General features: G+C 33.5%; 3 protein-coding genes, 3 long non-coding RNA genes and 1 pseudogene across 16 annotated transcripts; 4 read left to right on the top strand and 3 right to left on the bottom strand.

The window, feature by feature from the left end:
- Positions 1-5,964: 5,964 nt before the first annotated feature.
- On the top strand, positions 5,965-11,216 carry AT2G44798. Of its 10 annotated transcripts, NR_140771.1 has the most exons (7): positions 7,687-8,142; positions 8,874-9,169; positions 9,255-9,298; positions 9,428-9,596; positions 10,039-10,206; positions 10,595-10,626; positions 10,744-11,202. It is a non-coding gene; the product is annotated as an other RNA (long non-coding RNA). The 10 variants fall into 10 exon arrangements; NR_140770.1 differs by having other exon boundaries at positions 10,595-11,202; NR_140768.1 differs by having other exon boundaries at positions 7,989-8,142; positions 10,595-11,216.
- Positions 8,718-10,449, bottom strand: AT2G44800 (2-oxoglutarate (2OG) and Fe(II)-dependent oxygenase superfamily protein; the record flags this gene model as incomplete). Its single annotated transcript, NM_130044.2, has 3 exons — positions 10,014-10,449; positions 9,422-9,669; positions 8,718-9,291 (listed from the first exon to the last, which is right to left on the bottom strand). The coding sequence occupies exons 1-3, from the start codon at positions 10,263-10,265 to the stop codon at positions 8,718-8,720; spliced, it is 1,074 nt and encodes a 357-aa protein (NP_182007.2). The 5' UTR covers positions 10,266-10,449.
- Positions 10,878-11,314, top strand: AT2G09545. The gene has a single exon (NR_140557.1). It is a non-coding gene; the product is annotated as an other RNA (long non-coding RNA).
- Positions 11,315-11,823: 509 nt separating this feature from the next.
- On the bottom strand, positions 11,824-12,140 carry AT2G09540. Its single transcript, NR_140556.1, has one exon. It is a non-coding gene; the product is annotated as an other RNA (long non-coding RNA).
- A 1,595-nt stretch (positions 12,141-13,735) lies between these two features.
- On the top strand, positions 13,736-15,406 carry UCC2 (uclacyanin 2). The gene is made up of 2 exons (NM_130043.3): positions 13,736-14,208; positions 14,651-15,406. Exons 1-2 carry the CDS (start codon positions 14,037-14,039, stop codon positions 15,085-15,087), a joined length of 609 nt encoding a protein of 202 aa, NP_182006.1. The 5' UTR covers positions 13,736-14,036; the 3' UTR covers positions 15,088-15,406.
- A 496-nt stretch (positions 15,407-15,902) lies between these two features.
- AT2G44780 lies at positions 15,903-16,689 on the top strand (annotated as a pseudogene). Its single transcript has 2 exons — positions 15,903-16,226; positions 16,303-16,689.
- Positions 16,690-16,885: 196 nt separating this feature from the next.
- Positions 16,886-19,947, bottom strand: AT2G44770 (ELMO/CED-12 family protein). Its single transcript, NM_130042.1, has 10 exons — positions 19,688-19,947; positions 19,368-19,501; positions 18,992-19,101; positions 18,774-18,842; positions 18,470-18,585; positions 18,333-18,387; positions 18,028-18,148; positions 17,797-17,844; positions 17,584-17,678; positions 16,886-17,484 (listed from the first exon to the last, which is right to left on the bottom strand). The coding sequence occupies exons 2-10, from the start codon at positions 19,450-19,452 to the stop codon at positions 17,383-17,385; spliced, it is 801 nt and encodes a 266-aa protein (NP_566027.1). The 5' UTR covers positions 19,453-19,501; positions 19,688-19,947; the 3' UTR covers positions 16,886-17,382.
- Positions 19,948-21,686: the final 1,739 nt, after the last annotated feature.

The raw sequence follows: 21,686 nt of genomic DNA, 5'->3' as shown, positions 1-21,686 counted from the left end.
TGATATCTTACAGAATATTATATGTTATATGCAGTAAAAAGAATTATGTAGACTATGAACTAACTTGAAGAAAGGAGTTTTAATTTACACGATAAACCATAGATACTGAGGAGGAGATGCACATGGAACGCGTGGAAAATGTCTTCGTTAGGAATACGATCAAAGTGCTTAAGCAATTAAAGTGATTTGGTGTTCCAATCGATTGGGAACAAATTTCTTGTTTTGTAATAAACAAAAATTGCATGCACCACTTTAGAACTATTGGTTATGACACGTACTTTACTTACATTCCCCGATTTAAATGTCATCGTTTTGGATATATCAAACCAACGTGACCATTCATATATTTGTGGACACAATACTACACACCACAAAAGCCATTAATTGGTTCTTTATAATGTTTAATTTCTTCACTCTTTTTTCCGATGGGACTATTTCAATATCATTTACATTGGCCATTTCTTCTTTCGGGACCATTTGTCCACGTTGTTACGGAAAACATTAAAGAGTATTTCTTCTTTCCATACCAAAAGAAAATTAAGAGGTAAATTTTAAAGGAGGCCAACAGAGAAGAATGGAGTGATAGCCATGACATCAACTTTGATCGATGTTGATTTTTTGTAAAGAACTAAACCGACTCTTATATATTTATGATTTGTAAAGTGAACCGACCAAAGATTGAGAGATCGATGTAGAGAAAAAGTTTAGTTTACGCAGTGGATAAATATATACGTAGCTTTGCAGTTGGTCTTCGTTTAGTAGAATCTTTTAACTTAATATATTTATGGTATCTATCATCCAGTCAACTCATACGATAAACTACATTATGAATTTCTTATTTCTCATGCTCTATAGTACTTAGTATGAGTTTTCTACTCGGATTCTTCTATATACTACCAAAACTTATTTACAAGTAAAACTTATATACTTAAGCTACCATTCTTGAAATAAAGAAAAAGGGCAAAGAGAGACAATTACACTTATAACTATAGTTTATAGTTTATGCATGTATAAATATTTCAATATATAAACAAATTTCACTGTGACAAAAAAAACAAAATTCACCTTTCTCTGTAATAGGGTGTAAGAAAATTTATAACTATATTTACTGCCATGTCCCCTGTTTGTTAGGCTCGATTCGGCACATTTTATCATATGAGTTTTCTACATGCATAATATAACCCAAATGAATGAATGTATGTTAGTAGCTAACAATGAAGTCCTTCTTAACGACTATTTTCATTTGTTTGTTAAAAAAAAAAAAAAAGTCGACTAAAGCAAGCTAACAGTATCTGGTGCAGCTCGAATAAGTCATAACTGAGCCGTTAAACCATCAGAAGCCAGCTAACAACTTTCTTTTGGTGATCAATTGTTGTTCAATACTATTACTAGCTACTTTATTGTATATCGGTCTATATATAATAAATATACGTTTCATTACAAACAGATAATATGCAATTTTCTCTATGTTTATAAGAATATTCAAAACAAACATAATTTTACAAAGATTGTTCAATTTAACAATAATGTGCGTATATATATGGCGACTATTAACATGATTAGATGAATATATATTTTTCCAAAATCTGTGATGAGCAATAATATTTTTAAATTTTTTCTTATATCTAATAGCTAGTTATTTCGGATGTGTTTTATTTCATAACTAAATGTTTCTATAAGGATTCGTGGAAATGATCTGACTCTATGGTCTGATAAGAATTGAAGTATATATTCCACAAGCCTATACAACGAAATTACTCAACACAAAGGTTGATCTTTAAGATAATATCTAGGAGGGAATAAAGTATCAAACAATCATCATAACATACACTGCAATTTTGTGTAATTTAATTTAGGGAATAGTGACATTAAGTTTACATGCAAAATGGAATTGTTTGGGATATTTACTTAATTGGGTAATAAAGAAGCTTCTTCTTCCATGTCCCAGTTGGCCTCAATAGTTCTCTTGTACTATCTCAAGTTTTAATTTTTCGGAATTTTTTAATTGTAAATGATTCTTTTGGATTTTACTTTACAAAGTAATAATAGGAGTTTTTGTAAATGGTACAACAATATCTAAAACATCTAATGTTATCGAAATTTCGTGCGTTTGTTAAACTAAGACCTAAACTTAAGTTTCTAACAAACTAACATGGTTGATTGAAAAAAAAATGAATTTAGTTTTTTTTTTGTGTGAGTCAGTCGCCTTTAAGTAGTTTTCTATGTTACTCTCCTTTTAAAAATAAGCCTAAAAACATATACAGCTTTCTAATCATTACACTTCCCTCGTATATTATCAATCATTGATACTCTTCAGCGAATGAAAAATGCATTTACATTCAAAACGAACTATGCCAAGAAACTTGCAAGATATGTTTTCAAGTTTTGTATAAAATCTTTGAACCGAATATCTAACAATTATCATTAAAAAAGTTCGTTTGGGGCTGTGTTTCTTGGATTGTTTTAATACTTAATAGAGTTTTTCCCAAGTAGACACAAACAACAAAGGTGAATTGTTGAAAAACAAAGTTTCCACTTTCCTCATATTCTTTTTCTTGTTGACTATTTTCTTTTTATATATCATTTCACCAACCACTTAAATTATTGCCTTTGATATAGTATATATTTATTTTATTTCCTTTAGTCTCAAATGATTACATGATATATTTTTTTCTTTCTTTTGTAATGCCAATTAATTGCAAAAATATTTTCCTTATATGTGAATATATTTTTAAGTAATAAATGCTGATGATATGTTACTTGATTGATGATGGAAACCAGTTCACAATTTGATTAAATGCAAGAAAAGATATGAAAATGAAGACAATGACTAGTTGAATCAAGATGTTTTGAAAAGTGCAACGTAGTTTTCGTTGTATTAGTATCAACATTATTACTAAAATACTATTCTAATGCCATCAAAATATGAAATATTAGAATGGAATAATGGTATATATTTGATAGCAATAGCATGGTATTATATAAAAAAATGTTGATACTAATACATGTATATACTTTCCACAGATCCGTACGAGTCCCACATTTGTGAATTTATTATTTAATCAAATAAATAAAAAAGTATTGCAATCATATGACCACATCAGTCTACAGAGCTGGTCCAAATCCAGCCGTCTTTTGTATCTGACCAAAGTCCATCAATTATCATTCAAATCGTACTTTTAATTTTCAATTAGAACTATTTTGTTCTATATAATTAATGTAGCCACCGTCCACTACAAATCAATCTCATAACTCATTACTCAATAATCACCAAACAAAGAATTTGAGCGTATTGGTTTCGCATTGTATCGAATTTGTTTTAACTGATTTTAAAATCAGCAGTTAAATTAGCAAGAAACTATGAGAAGAGATAAAGGTTATAGTTTTTTATTTTTATTTTTTTTTTAAGTTTAAGCAGATGTTTTTAAATACTGATGTCTATATTAGCTTAGCCAAAGTTTGATAGTGAGAAAGTGGATATACAATCATTAACAAGTATAAACCCCAGTCCAGCACCAAAACCCTCTGAGGAAATTCTACTTTGGTAAGATAAGATCTAAGCCCGAGCAGTTCCATAACCTTGGGAAGCTACATTCAGAAATAAACATACTTGATATCACACTTGTTGCTCCCTCGAAGATAACCAGCCTTTGGAACATATTTTTATTGTGAACAGACATATTTTGTTGTCATGTCAATTGTCAAACATACTGCAGTCAGATATGTTTATGAACAAGCTAAAGGGTTTCATCACAAGTTCGACCTAATAAGAAGATCAAACTGAGAGATAAAACCATATTGAATGATATAGACTAAAACAGCTTTATGCTTGGTTTACTCAAGTTCAAAACTGAAATAATCTTTCTTTTGAATCGGTAATTTGCTTTTGATCTCTCACTTATAGCTGACCTTTAGCTCTCTTTTTTTTGTTTTGGCTCTTTTTCTAAAATACTCTGTTTTTGCTTAAAATTTCCAGCTTTTACTGGCCCAGTTTTCTGTTCAAAAATGTCTAAACGTCTTGTAAGTATATTTTCTTTGTTTATTAATGAATTTTATATTTCAAAAAAAAAAGAATTGGTAATTTGTTTTTGTTTTAAATACAACTCTCTTGGATATTTACGAGTGAGAAATCAATTGGATCCCCTCTGAAAACAAAAGGTGAACAAGCTTTTGGGCTCCCATCGATTATTTGTAGCCCACTTGATCATTTCTTTCTTAAGTTTAGCCCAACTGAATCATAACAGCTGGCTATTTGATTAATGTCCATGTATGCACCAATATATTACTCTTTAAAATTGTAACAAACGGTGGATTAAAAGTTCATTAATAAGAAGCGGTGGATTCGTTGCATGATGCGCCACTATATTTACGAATATTACGATATCATGAACCATGAACTAGATACAAAAGTGTAGAACTAATATTTAGCTTTCATTTTTCTAAAAAAAGATCTGAACCAATGCTCGTCTAATTTTGGGGTAAAATAGTCGGCGGAAATTACTCGACTAAAACCATAAATATGTCTACCCGTATATGATTTTGTTTCAAATAGGAGTCGAAAATGTGAAAGCGAGTTAACGCTATATATCTCAAAATTAACAAACTACATGGTACATCTCATGATGACCACCAACGATTTAATATTCAAATTTGAAGCGTTTGTCGACAACTAATAATATTGTTAGCACTTTTTCATAAACATTGAGTCTTTTAGTTAATGAAAACCAAAAACCGTTAATCTTGTATGGAACATTTCATGCATGAACATGATAGCCCTTATTAAGAATTTATTTTTGCTGAAAAGTCATTGAAATCTATTTGAAGAGTTTATATTAGAGTTTGATTCCTTTCAATTTATTTATTACGTTTCATCATCATAAACGTTGTAATAATATAATTTGATTTTTTCACATGCATATTTCAAAAGATCAGTGTAAAATTAGGCTAAAATCCTTTGCTTATACAAAGAAAAAAAATAAAATAAAATTGGCGCATTGTCTTGTGTCAAATAACGCTTCTCGTCATGCATGAAACAGAGTGGATAAGGATATACTTTTAGGAGCTCTGAAATAAAGCAGAGTTCAAAGGATTTGATCGCTACGAGTATTAATATTCTCTGACCATGTATTGCTAACTTTTACTTATGATACTCCGTATATGTTAAAGTAATTAAATATGACCAGTATGACCAGTGTACTTGCCTCAGGACAGTGGTATTCGCAAAACTATCGTATCGTACGTTGTTTCCTGTTTTGGGAAGATTCTAAAACATAACAAAATAAATAGAATCTACTATATACGGTGCCTGTGTCAAATACATTAAATACTCACTTTTGCATGTTATAAAGTTCTGTCTAGTGTCTACAAAGCGACAAAAACTGTGTATATATGATTTTCTTTACCAAAATAGACGAAACTTGTACTGTCTCTTACGTCTCCCCTCGAACCGCCTTTGGTTGGTTCTTTGTATATAGCATTAACAATTTAAAACGCGAAGTAGGATGTATTAATAGTTATGTAAAGTAGTTCAATTAGAGTTATATTTCCTATGTAAAGAAACAAACAAAAATATTAAATAAAAGCGAAACAAGTTGTAAAATCTTTATCCGGTTTTGTGTGTAATATCATAAAATATACCATGCAAGTATGGAACCAGATTTCCCGTGGCAAATGGGCTAAACTATAAATAAAAACATATGAATACAAAAAACTGAAAAAGTCTTTAAAATATTTTGTTGACCTTGTATGCTTATAACAACTCTATTGGTGGAATGACGCATAATGTTGCCAAAACGCATTCATGTATTTATATTTTATACTAATTATATAACAAGAGCTGATTTTGTTCAACTTGTGTACTATGCGCCGTTGAAACCGAGATAGTTTCATGCTCGCCTGCTGATTTCCTTGCACTTATAAATTATTCATATATCTTGAAAATGGATGATCAAGACTAGTATATATATTTATATACACCGAATGCATGTAGGTACGTACGTACTTAGACACTACTCTTGCTCAAATGCAGATATATATTCAATTCCGAGCTGGAGATTTCGCATCTTAGCTTCAACAAACTTCATCCTATTGATTTGTTTTTTCTTTTAATGTTCCTTCGTTTATATATGATCTTTTTTACGCCATTATGATTTTATGTTCTATACAATGTGATATTTATGTTTTGCAAAGTGAAAAAAAGCAATAGTTTTGTTTTAGCAAATTTAAAATTCAAGGAGTTTAAGGGTTTTTATTCTTTTTCTCTTGCGTAATTTGGAACTAAAGATTTTAATTTTATTTTTTTTCACTCTTATCCAAATTTTTTAGTTTAATCGTCCTTTATTTATTTTACTCTGAATTTGAGTACGCAATGTACAGATAACTATCTTTAATTTTTTTTGTTTCTTTTCTGTCCTTACTACACCCGTACGTGTGTGAATTAATAATTTTGCATGTAGTTTACATTGCAAGACCAAGTGATCAGAGCTAGTCTTATACCAAGGTAAGCCAAATTTAGAGAAATAAATGGTTGATTAAAAAAGAATGAAACTCTGATATGTCATTTGCAGTTTGCGCAATGGCTATTTTTTTGCCAAGATTTTTTTTTAAAAAATATGTACATTGGGATTCATTGATTTGTTCGTTTTTAAATTGTTTTAAAAAAAAAATTCTGTTCATAAATATATGATCCTTTTTTTTTTTGAATCTAAATATATGATCCTTTTTACACCAAAATGATTTTAAGTTATAATTATTTTAATGGTTTGCAAAGTGAAGAACACAAGAGTTTTGTTTTAGATTGAGTGTGAATTTAAATGCAAGGATTTTAAGGGTTTGTTTTCGGAATTTGGAACTCATATTTCAATTGTTTTAATTTTTCTCTCATGGTAGATGTTTTAGTTTATGAATCCTCTTGTATTTATACTAGTCTTTGCCGAAAAACTGATTTGTGAGAATGAAACTTAACAGCTAATTATGTTTTTTGTTATTGGTTTTGCTTGGTTGTTTGTTTTTGTTTTCTTACTACACGATGTGTGGGAATTAATAAATTTTCATGTAGTAACAAATTTTGCAAGATCAGAGCTATTGTTATATAGATATATAAGGTATCAGCCAAATTTTGAAAAAGTGCTTGATTTTATCATATTGTATTGCTGATATTGTTCGAAGTAGTAAACTGCGTTTAAAAAAGGAAGGATCTAAACCTACGTATAAATATTCTTTGCCATTTACATTTCTTGTTTGTTTCGTCTGATAAATATTTATTTTAAAAGTGAAATTTTGAATTTGCTAACATTGGTATTTGGCATTAGCATTTTGCGCTATGTCTATATTTTTCTGCCAAAATTTTGTTTCTATAAACAGTAGTTATTAATTATGTCGAGTGTAATTTTTTCTTCTCTTAAGGATGTTGTATATATGTCGAAGCCATTTTTTTAACCGCAAACAGGCTGTTAATATCTTAGCGTTTGGTAAGTACGTAGGTTACTGATTACTTTGATGAATACTATCAGTCGAAATGTATTTGTATAATTAAAAAAAAAATGTATTTGTATAATTTCATTTATAATAATATTCAAGAAAATTTAGGAAAGTTCAAAAAAATATATACGCAATATATAGATGAGTTTCAAAAAGAGTTACAAAAAGTATTACACTAAAATTCGTAAAATATATTCATGTTTAGCAAGTAAATTGAATTAATAATAAATAGTGACATCTCTAATATCTTCTTCGTCAACAAAACAATCTCTTTAATTGAAATAATTTCCGTTTTATCTTTTGATTTGGTGACAGCAGTTTAAAGACCTATGCTACACGTTATATATTTTTTTCCAACAATATCTTACGAACGAGTTAAATTATATGATTTTTCTAAGTAAAAAGAGAGAGCCGACCAAAAAAAAAAAAATCAAACGGTAAATGACAAAGTAACTACGGTTAAAATAAATAACCAACGCTCGATAATCCCGGATAATAGAAAAAAAAAAACAGAGACAGCTAGAAAAAAAACAGAGCTCCTTCGCGACGAGAAGTCGCCGCCGGAATCGAGAGGCCAAGGCCGTAGTTTGAGAGTTTAAAGGAAAATTACTCCCGACGTTGATTAGTCTCCGGAGGATACTTTGTGATATTTTGTTGATTCATGTAAGTATCGATCCCATGCTTTGAGAAATTCGATAGACTTTGGATTTATTCTAATTGGACTCCTAAAGCATTCACGTTGTTTCTACTTTGTGAGAATTCGAATATACTGTTGAAAATTTTGCTTATTTTGTCTCAAATTTGATGTAAATGCGACTACTTTGTTGTTATCCCAAATTTTCAAATTGATGTATAGCTGATTCAATAAAGGTCTCTTAATGATTCATATAAGCACTTTTGTTGCTACTGCTCAAATTATGAACTACTAGAGTGCTTATAAATCCAAAAGCTTACATTTTGATACTGATTAAACAAACAATGGCTGATTTAGAAGCACCAATATCTCAAGAAACAGAGATACTAATGAGAAAGGCATTAGGGGAAAAATAATAAAGGAAAATCTTATGACATTACATTAAGCTTTTTATGTGATATATAAACAGTTTTGTGATCATTTTCATAATTGTTGCATAGAGTAGATACATTAGGGATGCACATAAGGACTACAATATCCATAATTCAAAAGACGAGCCATGAAAATTGCCTTGTTGAATTCTTGGCCATCATCATCATCATCTTTAGGAACTGCTTTTCTTTATTGTGTCAATGAATCTTTCTTGTATAAAATCGTTGCTTGAGATGTAGTTCAGAAAATCGTTGAAACTAAACTCTCCATAGGCTGGTGCATTGTTTGGGTTGACGAGTTTTGGTGCTGGACTTATTTTCTTGTGCAGAGGTAGACTGTGAAGACTTGCAAAAGATAGCCTTTTGACTTCTTTGTTCACTGTTACACGATGAATGACGCTCTTGTATATGCCGTTGCTCATCACCTCTACCTGATCTCCCAGCTGAACTATCAAAGCTCCTTCTATATACGGCACACAAACCCAGTTTTTGTTGCAGTCCATTATCTGGAGTCCCTTGCTACTCTGAAGTAAGATGGTCAGTGAGCTGAAGTCTGAGTGTGGTGGCATTCCCAAGGCCATTTCAGGTTCCGGGCATGCTGGATAACAATTCACTGCCATGACTTGTGAGCCTTCTTCTATCTCTTCTTGTAAGTAATTTTTCTCCAGTCCCAGGCTTTCTGAGATAGCTTCTATTAACTGCTTGTGTAGCAAATGTGTTGCCTCTGCATACTTGCCCACTTTATCCCTGAAAGGTAGGTGTGAATCAGAAAATAATATCAGTTTTCACTCAAAGCTTTGTTACAACTTTTTAAAAAAGAGAGCTAGGTTTTGTATATATTGAGACAGTGAAGCTGGCCTAAAAATGTTTTACTTACTTGTAGCATGGAGGATTTGATGGCCACATATCGATCCACTTTGAGAGTGGATGAGAGTAATGCTTGATGAAATCTCTCCAGTAGTGAACTCTGTCTGTTGAATGGTTAAGGCTTGTGCCATACCTGACTGGCTCATGAACGTTTGCAGACACCAGAAGCATCTTCTCTTCCACAGGTAAGTCGAAGAACTGTGTTGCTGCATCTAAGGCATCGTTAACCACTGATGATGGTATTCCATGGTTTATAACCTGTAGGGAAGTAAAAGTTAGGGCCTTTATCTCTTAGTTCTGTACAGTCGTACAGAGTAGAGAAAACATTGCATGCATGCATTTTGTGTTCTCATTTAAGACTGAGATTGAGGATTTTGTCTTTTCTTTCGTTGTTTGCCCTGATCAGGGACTTTATTCCTTATGAAATAAATGCAAGAAGACAATAGCCGTCTTTCTAAGAGATCCCCGAAGTATGATTGGTAGATGTGATAAATTCACTCCAGAGTTAGTTCTAGTGACTAAGCATGGAAACGCTTGGACTGAATTTGCATGAAATAAACACAAAACTTGCTGGATTTGTGATAAAGCATGACTTATTTTACCTGAAAGAAACCAAACTCCTTGCAGGCCATGCTAATCTCGTGGATTGCGAGGGATCGAAGGAAAGGTTGGTGCAAAAGAGAGAGATCAATGACAGGAAGTGTAGTCTCGCTGGTGCCTAAGCTTGAACCAAGAGCTGGCCTTTGCGAAGGAGGAAGAACGTAGCGATCAGGGACTTGAGGCACACCTGAATTGGTAAGTGTCATTGCACTTGTAAAAGAATCATCAAGCAAACTCATTTTTGTTTCCTCCATATTTTTTTGTTTGCTCTTTATGTATTTAGTACTACTATACTAAAGAGTATGGCAACATGCATAGCGTATATATATACTTGTTAAAATTTCTTCTAGAAAGATAAATATCCCAATTTTGTAAAGTCAACATTTTTATATTTTTCCTAGTTTGCTTACGGTATTGGAAACCACCTGCAGCATCTTTACAATAAATGAAGTGTGACAGATCAAATTGTGGATGTGAATTAGTATATAAAAGTGAATGGACACATACGTCTTCTTTAAAAGTTGCATCTTTCTAGTAGTCCATATGACAGGGCTAATAAAAGTTTCAAATAATTCGTGGTCAGGGGCAAAACTGTCTTTTCATCAGATCAGACTGGTAACGTACTGGATTTACCGCCATTTCATAAAAGGTTTAAAGATATTTTGGTTTCCACTTTTAAGGCAAAAAAAGAAAATACTAACATATTTCTGTGTGTTGACGTCATTTATGAAGGATGAATATCGGTCGAGATTCATGGACCAGCACTGAATAAGGATGCTGTATCATTTAGTTTATATATGTCATATGAATAAATAAGTAATTTTTAATCCTTGTTGAGAATTGGAAAAATAACATGCATGTTAAAATGCATCTGTACTACAACAAGGTCTATGAGTTGGTTTTTCCTCTTGTCGAAGGTTACAGAGTTCCTCTACCGTTGGAGGAGAGAGTAACTAGTGTGACATCATTCTTTCGTAAGAGATTGTGGAGACTAGAGACCGAGAGTAGTACAGAGAATTTTTTTTAATTGTTCCATATTTGAATTAGAACTCTATCAAGTGTTTCTTTTTGTGTCTAATCTCAATATTAAGCAGTGTCACTTCCATGTCGGCTGCTGGATAAATCCAGCTTTTTCCGTTTGGGTCGAAAACTAATGGGCCAAATTTTATTGTAACGGGCTTGGAAGTTGGGACTTGACAATGTGAAGTGTTGTTTTTCTTCTACATGTTTTCAGACAGAATAAGCCTATGAGTGGTGTCTCATCTTCTTCCTTTTTTTTTTCTCCATTTTTCTCTCTTGTGCTCTCACAAGTCGCAGAGATCGAAACGGAAGAGACGATAGATAAACAATCTGTTGATGAAGTATGAGCAATGAGCACATAATGTGATTTTCCAATGTTTCTTTGCTTTCACATAAACATAGGAAAATACAATGGAGAACAATCAGAATTATGTTCAGCTAGCAAAGAAAATAAAACAGATCACCCGAAACAGAGCAAGTAAAGAAACATGACACAAAAAAGCAGAGCACAAGGAAAAAGCTCGGCCTAATAACAAAAATCATTTTCCTTTTATTCAAGGCCGATCGATTTTATGGGCCTAATACAAAAGCCCAATAAGCTACTGATTCGCACAATCAATTTCTTATGAGACCCACCGTAGCAACTTATGTCGGCTATTCACAGCCACCACCACCGCATAAAGTTATGATCGAGAATTCTTCTGAAATTTCTGAGCACAATTTCTTATTTTGTAAATTGATTTGTGGCAAGTTAAAAAAGCTTCGAACATAGAGTAATAATTTGGCTCTCTTGTGAATTGCATTTGGTTTGGACTATATGTTATCTGTGTGGAATCGAATCAAAATTATCAATCTGGTTCGTCGGAGTTGGATCAATAGTGGAAGTGACAATTAATAGTTTGTCGTTTGTGTTTTTATTTCGGTTCGGTTTACATGGTTTTGAAAAATTCAATTGATTTCGGTTGGGTTTGAATTGGAATTAAAGGAGAAAAACACTGAAATCACACACTCGAGGCTTTTTTTGAAAGAGGCGAGTGTGTTTCAAAACAAGCCATTTGGTGGGTTAGAACCCACAGAAAACGTATACACGCGCTCAACACGCGTTTGGTGAGAGTGGTTGTGAAATCGCCCGAGAGGTGAGAGTGGGGTATGACATGGAATGCTCTGATTAGCTTATAAAATAAAAATAGTAGAGATGTAGCTCCTTCCTTCCTATGTTAATATTTATTTACTTCTCTTTTCCAAAGTATCATTTCATTTCATGTACAGTAGTGAACAGTACTAGGAAGCCGTTTAAGGGTCAATTTGAATATTTTGTCATTTGACGTGCATAGCTTAACAATAACACTAATGTCATGGATCTGGACAAAATAATTACTTTAGAAAAGTAATTATTTGCAAACGTGGTTAAACAGAACAATATGTTCAATTTATATGTAGTTGTAATTACAATAACAAATTTGATCATGACAGTGAAAATAAGCTTTTATTTTTATAAAAATACCTAATCTCTTAGTTTTTTTTTCCTTTCTTAGCCAATGGATGAGGATGACACGATAATGATAATCAAAGATCAACATGGCACGCTCAAGACCGCCTTTAGAAGTCCTCTCTAAATTCTTTCTTCCGATCTCCTAAATATGTTTTGTTTTGGTCAAATAAATTGATAGGTAATACTTAGTGATTATACTATTTGGTTTTTGTTTTATCATTGACTATTTCACTTTTATAAATCAAATACTTATCAAAATTGTTCTTTCCGTATGTATTCATATTTTCTAATATTGTAAAGATTTGTTTCACCTAACATCTGTACCCATCTTTGATCATTGACAAAATATATATTAGAATGGCCTTAGAACGTGTTAGGCATCTTCCTACTATTATCATATTACCTAATCCCCAATTTTATTACATTTTTTAATTTCTAAAAGAGCTTGAATATAATGTCATTTCGAATATCTCTGTTCATCTTTTTTTTTTTCTGTGCGACTTCTGACCCAAAGCCTTCGACGATTTTTTCCAATCTGAAAACTTTTGAATAAGGAACTTAGTCAATGGTCAACACCTTGCTAATTAAACAAAGTTCCATTGATACAATAATGAGATTTTTGTACATTAACGCTTTCATATAGTTTTTGCGATTCAACAGATAATCTTAAAATTAAGGAGTCCTATTGATAAAGTCTTGTTCAAACGTACAAACTCAATCCACACAAAACCTTCATAAAATACGATATAGGAAATAAAGATTGTTTTTGCGTGAGAAAATACTATATGAACTCAAAAGATTTTAAAACAATTTGTATTAATACATAAACAATTGTTGTGATACACCCGTGTAAAATTTTAAGATTGTTTTTTTCTGAAATTCTTCAAGGAAACTTATAGCTTAAAATCTACACTTCAAATACTCTGTTTTAAAGGCATTAAAAATAACTGCGTTTCAGAAAAATATTGAAATTTTAGCTGATCTTTTGCTACAAATTTAAGGAATCTTGGCACCTGCAGAATCTATAACATGTTCATTAAGTAATGCAATAGTTATACAATTATACATTATTTGCATCATACTTATATTATAGTGATATTAACAAACCCATGTTCTCAGCACACTTTTACGTAGAAAAACATAAAAACCCAAATAGGAAGAAGCCACTCATAAGGATAATGGGTTTATATAATTCACAGCAAAGAAAGCCATCGAACTATTCGATTAATTATCCATTCTTTTTTTTTTTAGTTTGAATGTATAAGAACAAAGAGTTGTTACGCATCATGACAATGTCTTAGAAAACAAAAGAAATGAATAAAAAAGTAAAACGAAAAATAAAAAGTGAGGATGAAGTTGTTGAATGAGTTGGCGAGGCGGCGACTTTTTCATACATTCCATTTACTTAATTCCTAAAGTCCTTCTCACATCTCTTTGTTATATAATGACACCATAACCATTTCTTCTCTTCACAATCTTTACAAGAATATCTCTCTTCTACAGTAAACAAAAAATGGCAATGAATGGTTTGTCCAAGATGGCTGTAGCCGCCGCAACTGCTCTTCTCCTAGTTCTGACCATTGTCCCGGGCGCAGTAGCTGTGACTTACACTATTGAATGGACCACTGGTGTGGACTACTCAGGTTGGGCTACCGGAAAGACTTTCAGGGTTGGTGACATTCTAGGTAAATCATCATCCGAACCACATTACTTATAACTTTTATAATTTTCAGATAGATTCAAGCTATACATCAAAAAGTGTAGTAACCTAATCTAACCCAAGTGTAGTTTAATATTGGTTTCGGTGGTTCAAATTAAATTAAGTTTGCTTTAGTACGTAATACCAAAAAAAAAAAAATGTGTGATTTTTTTTTTGTTTATTTGGTCTCAGGTTCTTAAATATAGAAAGTTAGAAACAGTAAAAAGAAAGAAGAAGAAACAATTTTTTGATTTGCTTGTTTTACTTCTTTATAAATTTCTACCATGTTGAAATTGAGATAACTTATTCTACAAGAAATCTCAGATTTGGTAACCAGATAATTTGGGACTCTTGTCTTATAATCTTCCTAGGTATGGAGAACTCTTTACTTAGGTTTTAATTTATTTATTTATGGGGATATGAAACAGAGTTCAAGTATGGTTCTTCCCACACGGTGGATGTGGTTGACAAAGCCGGATATGATGGCTGCGACGCCTCCTCCTCGACTGAGAACCATTCCGATGGAGACACCAAAATCGATCTTAAGACTGTAGGAATAAACTATTTCATCTGTTCTACACCTGGTCACTGCAGAACCAATGGCGGCATGAAGCTAGCCGTTAATGTCGTAGCCGGTTCTGCCGGACCTCCGGCCACTCCCACGCCACCTTCTTCAACTCCGGGAACTCCTACCACACCGGAATCACCTCCGTCTGGCGGATCACCCACACCCACCACACCCACACCTGGTGCAGGTTCAACTTCTCCTCCTCCTCCACCAAAGGCAAGTGGTGCGTCTAAGGGAGTGATGAGTTACGTTTTGGTGGGAGTCTCGATGGTTTTGGGTTATGGTTTGTGGATGTAATTGGTTTAGAGAGCCAGGGTGGAGTCAGTGCTTTTGCCTTTTTAAATTATTTTGGTTTTTGGTTGTAAGAGAATTTGGGTTTGTGTGCCACGTCAGAAGCTCTTCATTATTCGTAGGATTTTTATTATCTCGGCATTTGATTATCGTTATCATCATCATCATCACATTCACTTATTCTCTTGTTGTAATAAATTATACTATTAATTTTCATTTTCGTTCATGTGGAACCACTCCATCGTTCGTAATTATCATCTGTTCTCTTCTTCATATTCGTTTTTAATTTATCGGTTTTGGAATCACATGTACAGTTGTTTTCCACACCATCCCTTCGTATTTTACATATATAGTATGTTATCAAGAATGAATCACGTACAACAACAACTAAGAGATATGATCAATTCCTGAAAGAAATGATTTCTAGCAATGTGTTCAAACTCTAGTTGTTGCTATGGTTTAAACGATCACATAAACAAATGCAACTTGGGATAGGTAGTATTCGATTAGCTGTACCTAGCTTTTAAATTAAAAACTCTTATCTTATATTTTTTATTTAGATTGGTTATATATTTGAAGAATTCTGGACCGAACTCATCTCTCCATAAGAGTCAAAACCTTATATTGACGCAAACTTAACTACCCTTTAGATATGATAGAACTTAAGTTATATATGATAATATGAAGATAAGTTTCTCTAATTTTCTTATAAATAGTATTGTCAAAGACTTTTTATTTGACCCATGACCATGAGTACCTTGTCAATAACACATGAGCAATGCCAATGGAATTTGACCCTAATCAGGAGTGTCCTTTACGGACATAACTCAAAAATAATTAAGAAGAGGGGACTTTTCAGACATTCCCTTAATTAAGCTTAATTTCTCATTAGTCGTTCTCATGCCTCTTTGTTATATAAACCATCACCGTTACCATTATTTCCTCCTCTTCACATCTTTAATTTAAAATAGCTCTCCACGTTTAAACCTCAAGATGGCAACGAATGGTCTTTTCCTTGTTATGGGCTTCATTGCTATCGACCCAGGCCCATCTGCAGGCCTGCAGTCTCTATGACTTAATTAGAGGCTAATCAATGGGCCAATTGCGTGGACTACACAGATTGGGTTGCGGGAAAGACTTTCAGGGTTGGTATTATAACTTATCGTACAAGAAAACTCTGTTTCGTTTTAGGTAAGTGGCTAATGTTAATCTTTGAAACAGAGTTCAAGTACGGTGGATGTGAATGTGGTTGACAAAGCCACATATGAATGGAGACGGCTCATCCGCGACAGAGAACCATTCCGATGGAGACACCAAAGTTGATCTGACGACAGTAGGACCAAACTATTTCATCTGTCCTACACCCGGTCACTGTCTTGGTGACATTACGGTCGTAGCCTCTCCTTTCTCTCCTCCACCCCAGACTCGCAGCCGTCTGATGGAACACACGAAGCTGATTCAGGGTCAACTACGCCATCAAATGATGCATCAAGCGGACTAATAGTAATAAGCTACGTGGTGGACTGGTGGTCGGGATGTCGTTGGTGTTGGCTTGCAATGTATGGATTATCAAGGTGTGTGTGAATTGATGTGTGAGCCACTGATCAGCCCTTCGTATTCGACATGATTATTGTGCTTAACTGAATTTAATAACAGATTAGTGAGAGCGCTAATCAGTTTTCTGATACATCAAATTAACAATTAGCCAGAGTGTAAGAATCTAGACTATAGTATAAGCGTGTTGATTGTAGTAGGGCTTTGTAGATCTAATAATTATTTTGTTGCTGTAGAATAACTCGTGACTGCTTGTGAAGGCCGTCTCTATTATTCACGCAGAATTTTCACAGCTATAAACAATCAAAGTAACTTCTTTTTTTTAATACACAAACAAATGAAGTTTTAACCTCGTGTAGAGTCTTTAACAGAGACTGCTTTTGAACTTGTGGACATCACCAAATGATTATTATCCCCACACAATAAGATCAATCACCCACACAGTAACTAAAAAACCTGAACGTTGTTAGAAAACAATTCCATTTTAGCTACACACTCCTTGCAACCAAATTGAGATTTATCCCAACCTCTCCCCGTCTCTCTCACACTCTTTTTCTTGTTTTAATATAACAAGTAACAACTCGGTGTTGAAGTTGTTTCTTAGAACCACCAAACACAAGAAAAGGTCAACGAAGAGGTAGAACCGAAAGCGTTGAAGATGAAAAGTGAAGAGAGAGAGAGAGTAGAGCAACCTTGTGTTATCCTGAGGTTAGAAACTCTTCTTACTATTTAATATCATCATAAGGGCTATTGATTGAGAAGAGCGTAGGAGGGTAAGTCCTCAAGATGCATTATGTCTTCCAGCATCAGCTCTCTCTCCAGCTGTCTCCTTGTTGATTTCATCACCGTCTATGTCATCCAATATATTCCAAGACAAAGCATCAGCATCGCATGTATGTATGTAAATGACCAAACTAATGTCAATGCTTTGTAACGACTATTACTTACGTTAAACTCCATGTATGAGGCACGCATTGAAAGCCATTGCTGATCCATTAGCTTGAATGCAATGCAATAAAGAAGGTCAAATGCAGATTCGTTCTCTGCTTACACAAATACCCAATACATTTATCTAAATCAGTGTCCACATCTAATTGAAGCACCATGTGTGGAAAAAGGCTTTTCATTATGATAAGACCACAGCATTGTGTGAGAGATTACCAGAAAGAAATTTCAGAAAAGTTGCCCCAACAATTGTTCGCGGTTTCACTGTACATTTTAAAAGTATATACATCAGAATGACAGACTATGAACAATATGAGACATCTGCCTAATGCATGCAAGAAGATTCTATAGTAGTTATGTGCTTCCCAATCCTATGACTCCAGATGTCAATAGCAACTATCACAATCATGAATCATGGTAGGTAAGTAAATTCATGTGGCTGTATACCTGCTTCAAGGTCAAGCATTTGGATGAGCATGAATGTTAAGTTGATACCAGCGACAGCAAAGGGGTATTCCCACACAGACCGATCCCCAACCTGTTTCCTCAGAAGGTCCTGGAAGGATTTCTGCAGCATATAGACATGTGCCGTTTAAACTAAGTGACATAAGTGGATCAGCAAGATCTATAAGAGGTGAATTCATGAATAACTGATTGATCGATAATTTATGATGCATGGAAAGTGAAATTTATAAAGGAAAATCAGCTCATTCTTTTCATGAAATGTTTGTATATGTAGTGTATAGGTATACCTGAAAGTTCCTGGCAAAGTACAGCAAGTTTTCAAGAGATATGAAACCACCACCCCTGCCAGATGATGCACTGTAAGTCAGAGAACATATGCAAGAAATACCTGTAACATAAATGATAAGGAAAGTCCGTGTTATACCTAAAATCTGTTGACGGATCTTTGCCCTGCCAACCCATCTCTTTCCACTGCTCAGATATTAATCCATGAAGCTCTTCTTCAGGAAAGGAAAGTTTCCACAGCTCCCTTAGAGCTTCCTAAGAGCATATGACGAAGTAACAAAGTAATCATCAAAGCTGGTACATTTGAATTTATGATGCTAGCTTACAGTAAAAAGGCCACGGGACGAAAAGATACAATATTCTACCATCTTCAAATGATGGTTCAAGTCCAATTTTGTTTATGAGAAATTCTGAAAGCTTAAAACCCCTCAAGAAAAGTGTACCTGATGCAAGGGTATTGTGCTATCATAAGCTACGTCAATGCGGTTCTGCAAACTCTGCAAGCATTCCTCCTGCAAATTCCAACAATAGGGTATTAGTAATTAGGTACCTGGATACACTTAGAAGTAAGGCAGCTAATCTAAAGAGGACAAACACGTTATTTATAATGTAGGGAACAATAAATGTAAACTTCCAACTCGAACAGTGGAAAGTCAAGTACCTGAGCAGGTGTTAGATCAAACGTAGAATTTGCGTCACTATCTCTTCTCTGAGCACAAACACAAGAAAGACCTCGGCCTAACCAAGCTGCTGATCCAGGCACAGCCTCAGCTATAACAAAACAAATAAACTCCAGTGTTATTGGAGCTACAGTGGTTTCAACAGAGGAATAGTACGCATAGGCACACTAGTCTAAATCTCTAATCCATAAAACTCTATAAAACCACACAGAAACAAAGCTTATAGACAACTCTATACTACGAAATCTGCCATATACTAAGGTTTAACATCAACCACAATTGTAGAGAGATAAGCTTAGATACTAAGAGAAGCAGAAACGCTTTTCTCAATGAAACGCTAAGAGATGATGAAAATACCAGATGATGAATTGTAAACGCTTCCTCGTTCGAGACCCTGAGAAATCCGCCTAACAGCTACGAACGAGCCTTCTCTATCATCCATCTCTCACTTTCTCTTATTCGCTCCTCCGATTCACTTCAAAATCTCCATCCTGCGAACAATCAAATGCAGAACCAGATAATTTCATCAGCAATCGAATTTTTAAAATCAAATCAATAAGAAACCAATCGGAAACCTGATCAACTACTACAGACACAATGCGAATCACAAAAAACGTCACGATTGATACAGCGAGCTTCAAAAACCAAAAATAAAGTAAAGAGGAGAATTCAATCACCGTCGAGGATCGAAAACTCAAAACCAATCGAATCAAATAGCGATCAACTTCGAATCCTCAATGAAAACAGAGAAAGAGAATCTTGCGCGAAGAGCAAAGCAAGAAAGCAACAGCTTCAAGATCTACTGAGTGACGCCGGATATTTATCGGCGATAGAGATAATCGGACGGCGAAATCAAGCGAAAGAGGAGAATAAGGAAGAAAAAAAGATTTCAGCATAAATTTTTGCCGTTTCTTTAATTGTTTGGAGGTTTGGAAATAAAATAAAAAAGGAAAATGAGATTTTTATAGTTACGACGGACAGGGCTGGTGTACAGGTGGCAATTAGGCTGGAGGACCCCGCGCGTGTACTTCAATCGTTTTCAGCGTCGCCGTCACAAGTCATACCGGACTAAAATAAAAAGTGACTTTGGTTAGGTCATTAAGCATTGGTTAATTAATTTGGCACTTAAGTCAAACGTCAACGACTTTTTAATCCCTTTTTTTTTGTCGTAATATATGGTATAACACAAGTCATAGAGTTCTGATTTTTTTCCTTCAACTACCATTAGAATAAGTAGATGCAATTTTGACGTATATTGTATTATGTATTTTTCTGAGTTTAAAATCGAAATTTTGTAGATCGTCACGCGCCGGTCGGCGACAATTGCAAAAGGCGAGGGATGGGCCATATATTTTGATGTGTGAAGTTTAACTAAAGCCGGCCTCCGTATAATTACTCATTGTTTTCTGGTCCACCGGATTGTTAATCAATCATCCAACACATGTGACATGTCCCTATAAGGAGGTTTTTTAAAAACTATGTCAAAACTTGAGGAAATGTTACATTTACAGCAAGCAAAATCAGAAACTAGCCCCTATTACAATTCTTTTTTTTTTTTTTTTTTTTTTGAATTGCAATCTTTATAGAGCTTTATGGTTATGGTACGTGTAATCTTTATAGTCCACGTGATTTAGCGTGAATGGAACTCAAGACTGGTCGCTACCATCAACACTATGGAAACTTTCGCGAGCACATGCACATCATTACTCTTTTTCAGAACATTCTTTTCCTCTATCCAACTAAATCAAATTTTCTATTCAATTGGCCGGTTATCTGAATTCTACTTCACTTGCATTTCATATTTTCTAAAGTACTGAAAATTTAGCTACCATCATATGAACTATTTTATTCGTGAATTTTATATAAGTGAAAGCTGGTGTCGCTAAGTATATATACAAATTAGATCGAATATTTAACCATGTTAAAATTTACGTTTGTTATCTGAAGTTGAGTTGCGTTAAAAGTTTTCCTAGATTCCAACGATTATCCTTATATGCTTGGAAAAAAGCAAGAACATAGATAATTGCTACACCTTTACTTGAAGTCAAAGTAATAGCCTTTCTATGTACGGGTATTATCAAGAAAACATATACATATCTTCTTCTTTTTTGTTGATAAACATACACATTATTTTTATAAATAGAGATTTCATACCAAAATTTATAATAGAAACGAGAATTATTCTTTAAAACATTCATATAATGGTTAGTCATAATTAAAAAAATTGCCATGATAAAACATGAACTATATATATTTTCACGTAACACTTCAAGTACTTAATCAAAATCTCATAAAAATATTCAAATTGGTAATCCAACTAATGATATATTCATTTAGAAAAACTTATAATATTTTATAGAGTCACCTTATACATTGTCAAACCTAATTTAACCTACACCTATGACCTATAAAAAATCCCTAAACTTCCTAATTAAAAAATTACTTAAAGAGAATATTTGACAGAGAAAACTATAAGATTGTTGATGAACGAATAACAAACAAGTAAATCTTGGGTTGTCGACTGACCAAACCAATTAACGCAAACACAATATATCTCTATATATTATCAAATATCAGCATCATAGAAACAATAAATAAATACGAAACTATGAAGCAATAGTGACACAACAGGTACAACTACCGTTGCACCAGTTGGAATAGATATCCTCTTCTGAT

The sequence above is a fragment of the Arabidopsis thaliana genome, chromosome 2 (assembly GCF_000001735.4).
Source record: "Arabidopsis thaliana chromosome 2, partial sequence".
Lineage (NCBI taxonomy): Eukaryota > Viridiplantae > Streptophyta > Magnoliopsida > Brassicales > Brassicaceae > Arabidopsis > Arabidopsis thaliana.
Note: the sequence above shows the minus strand (reverse complement) of the source record. Positions and strands in the feature narration are given on the sequence as shown.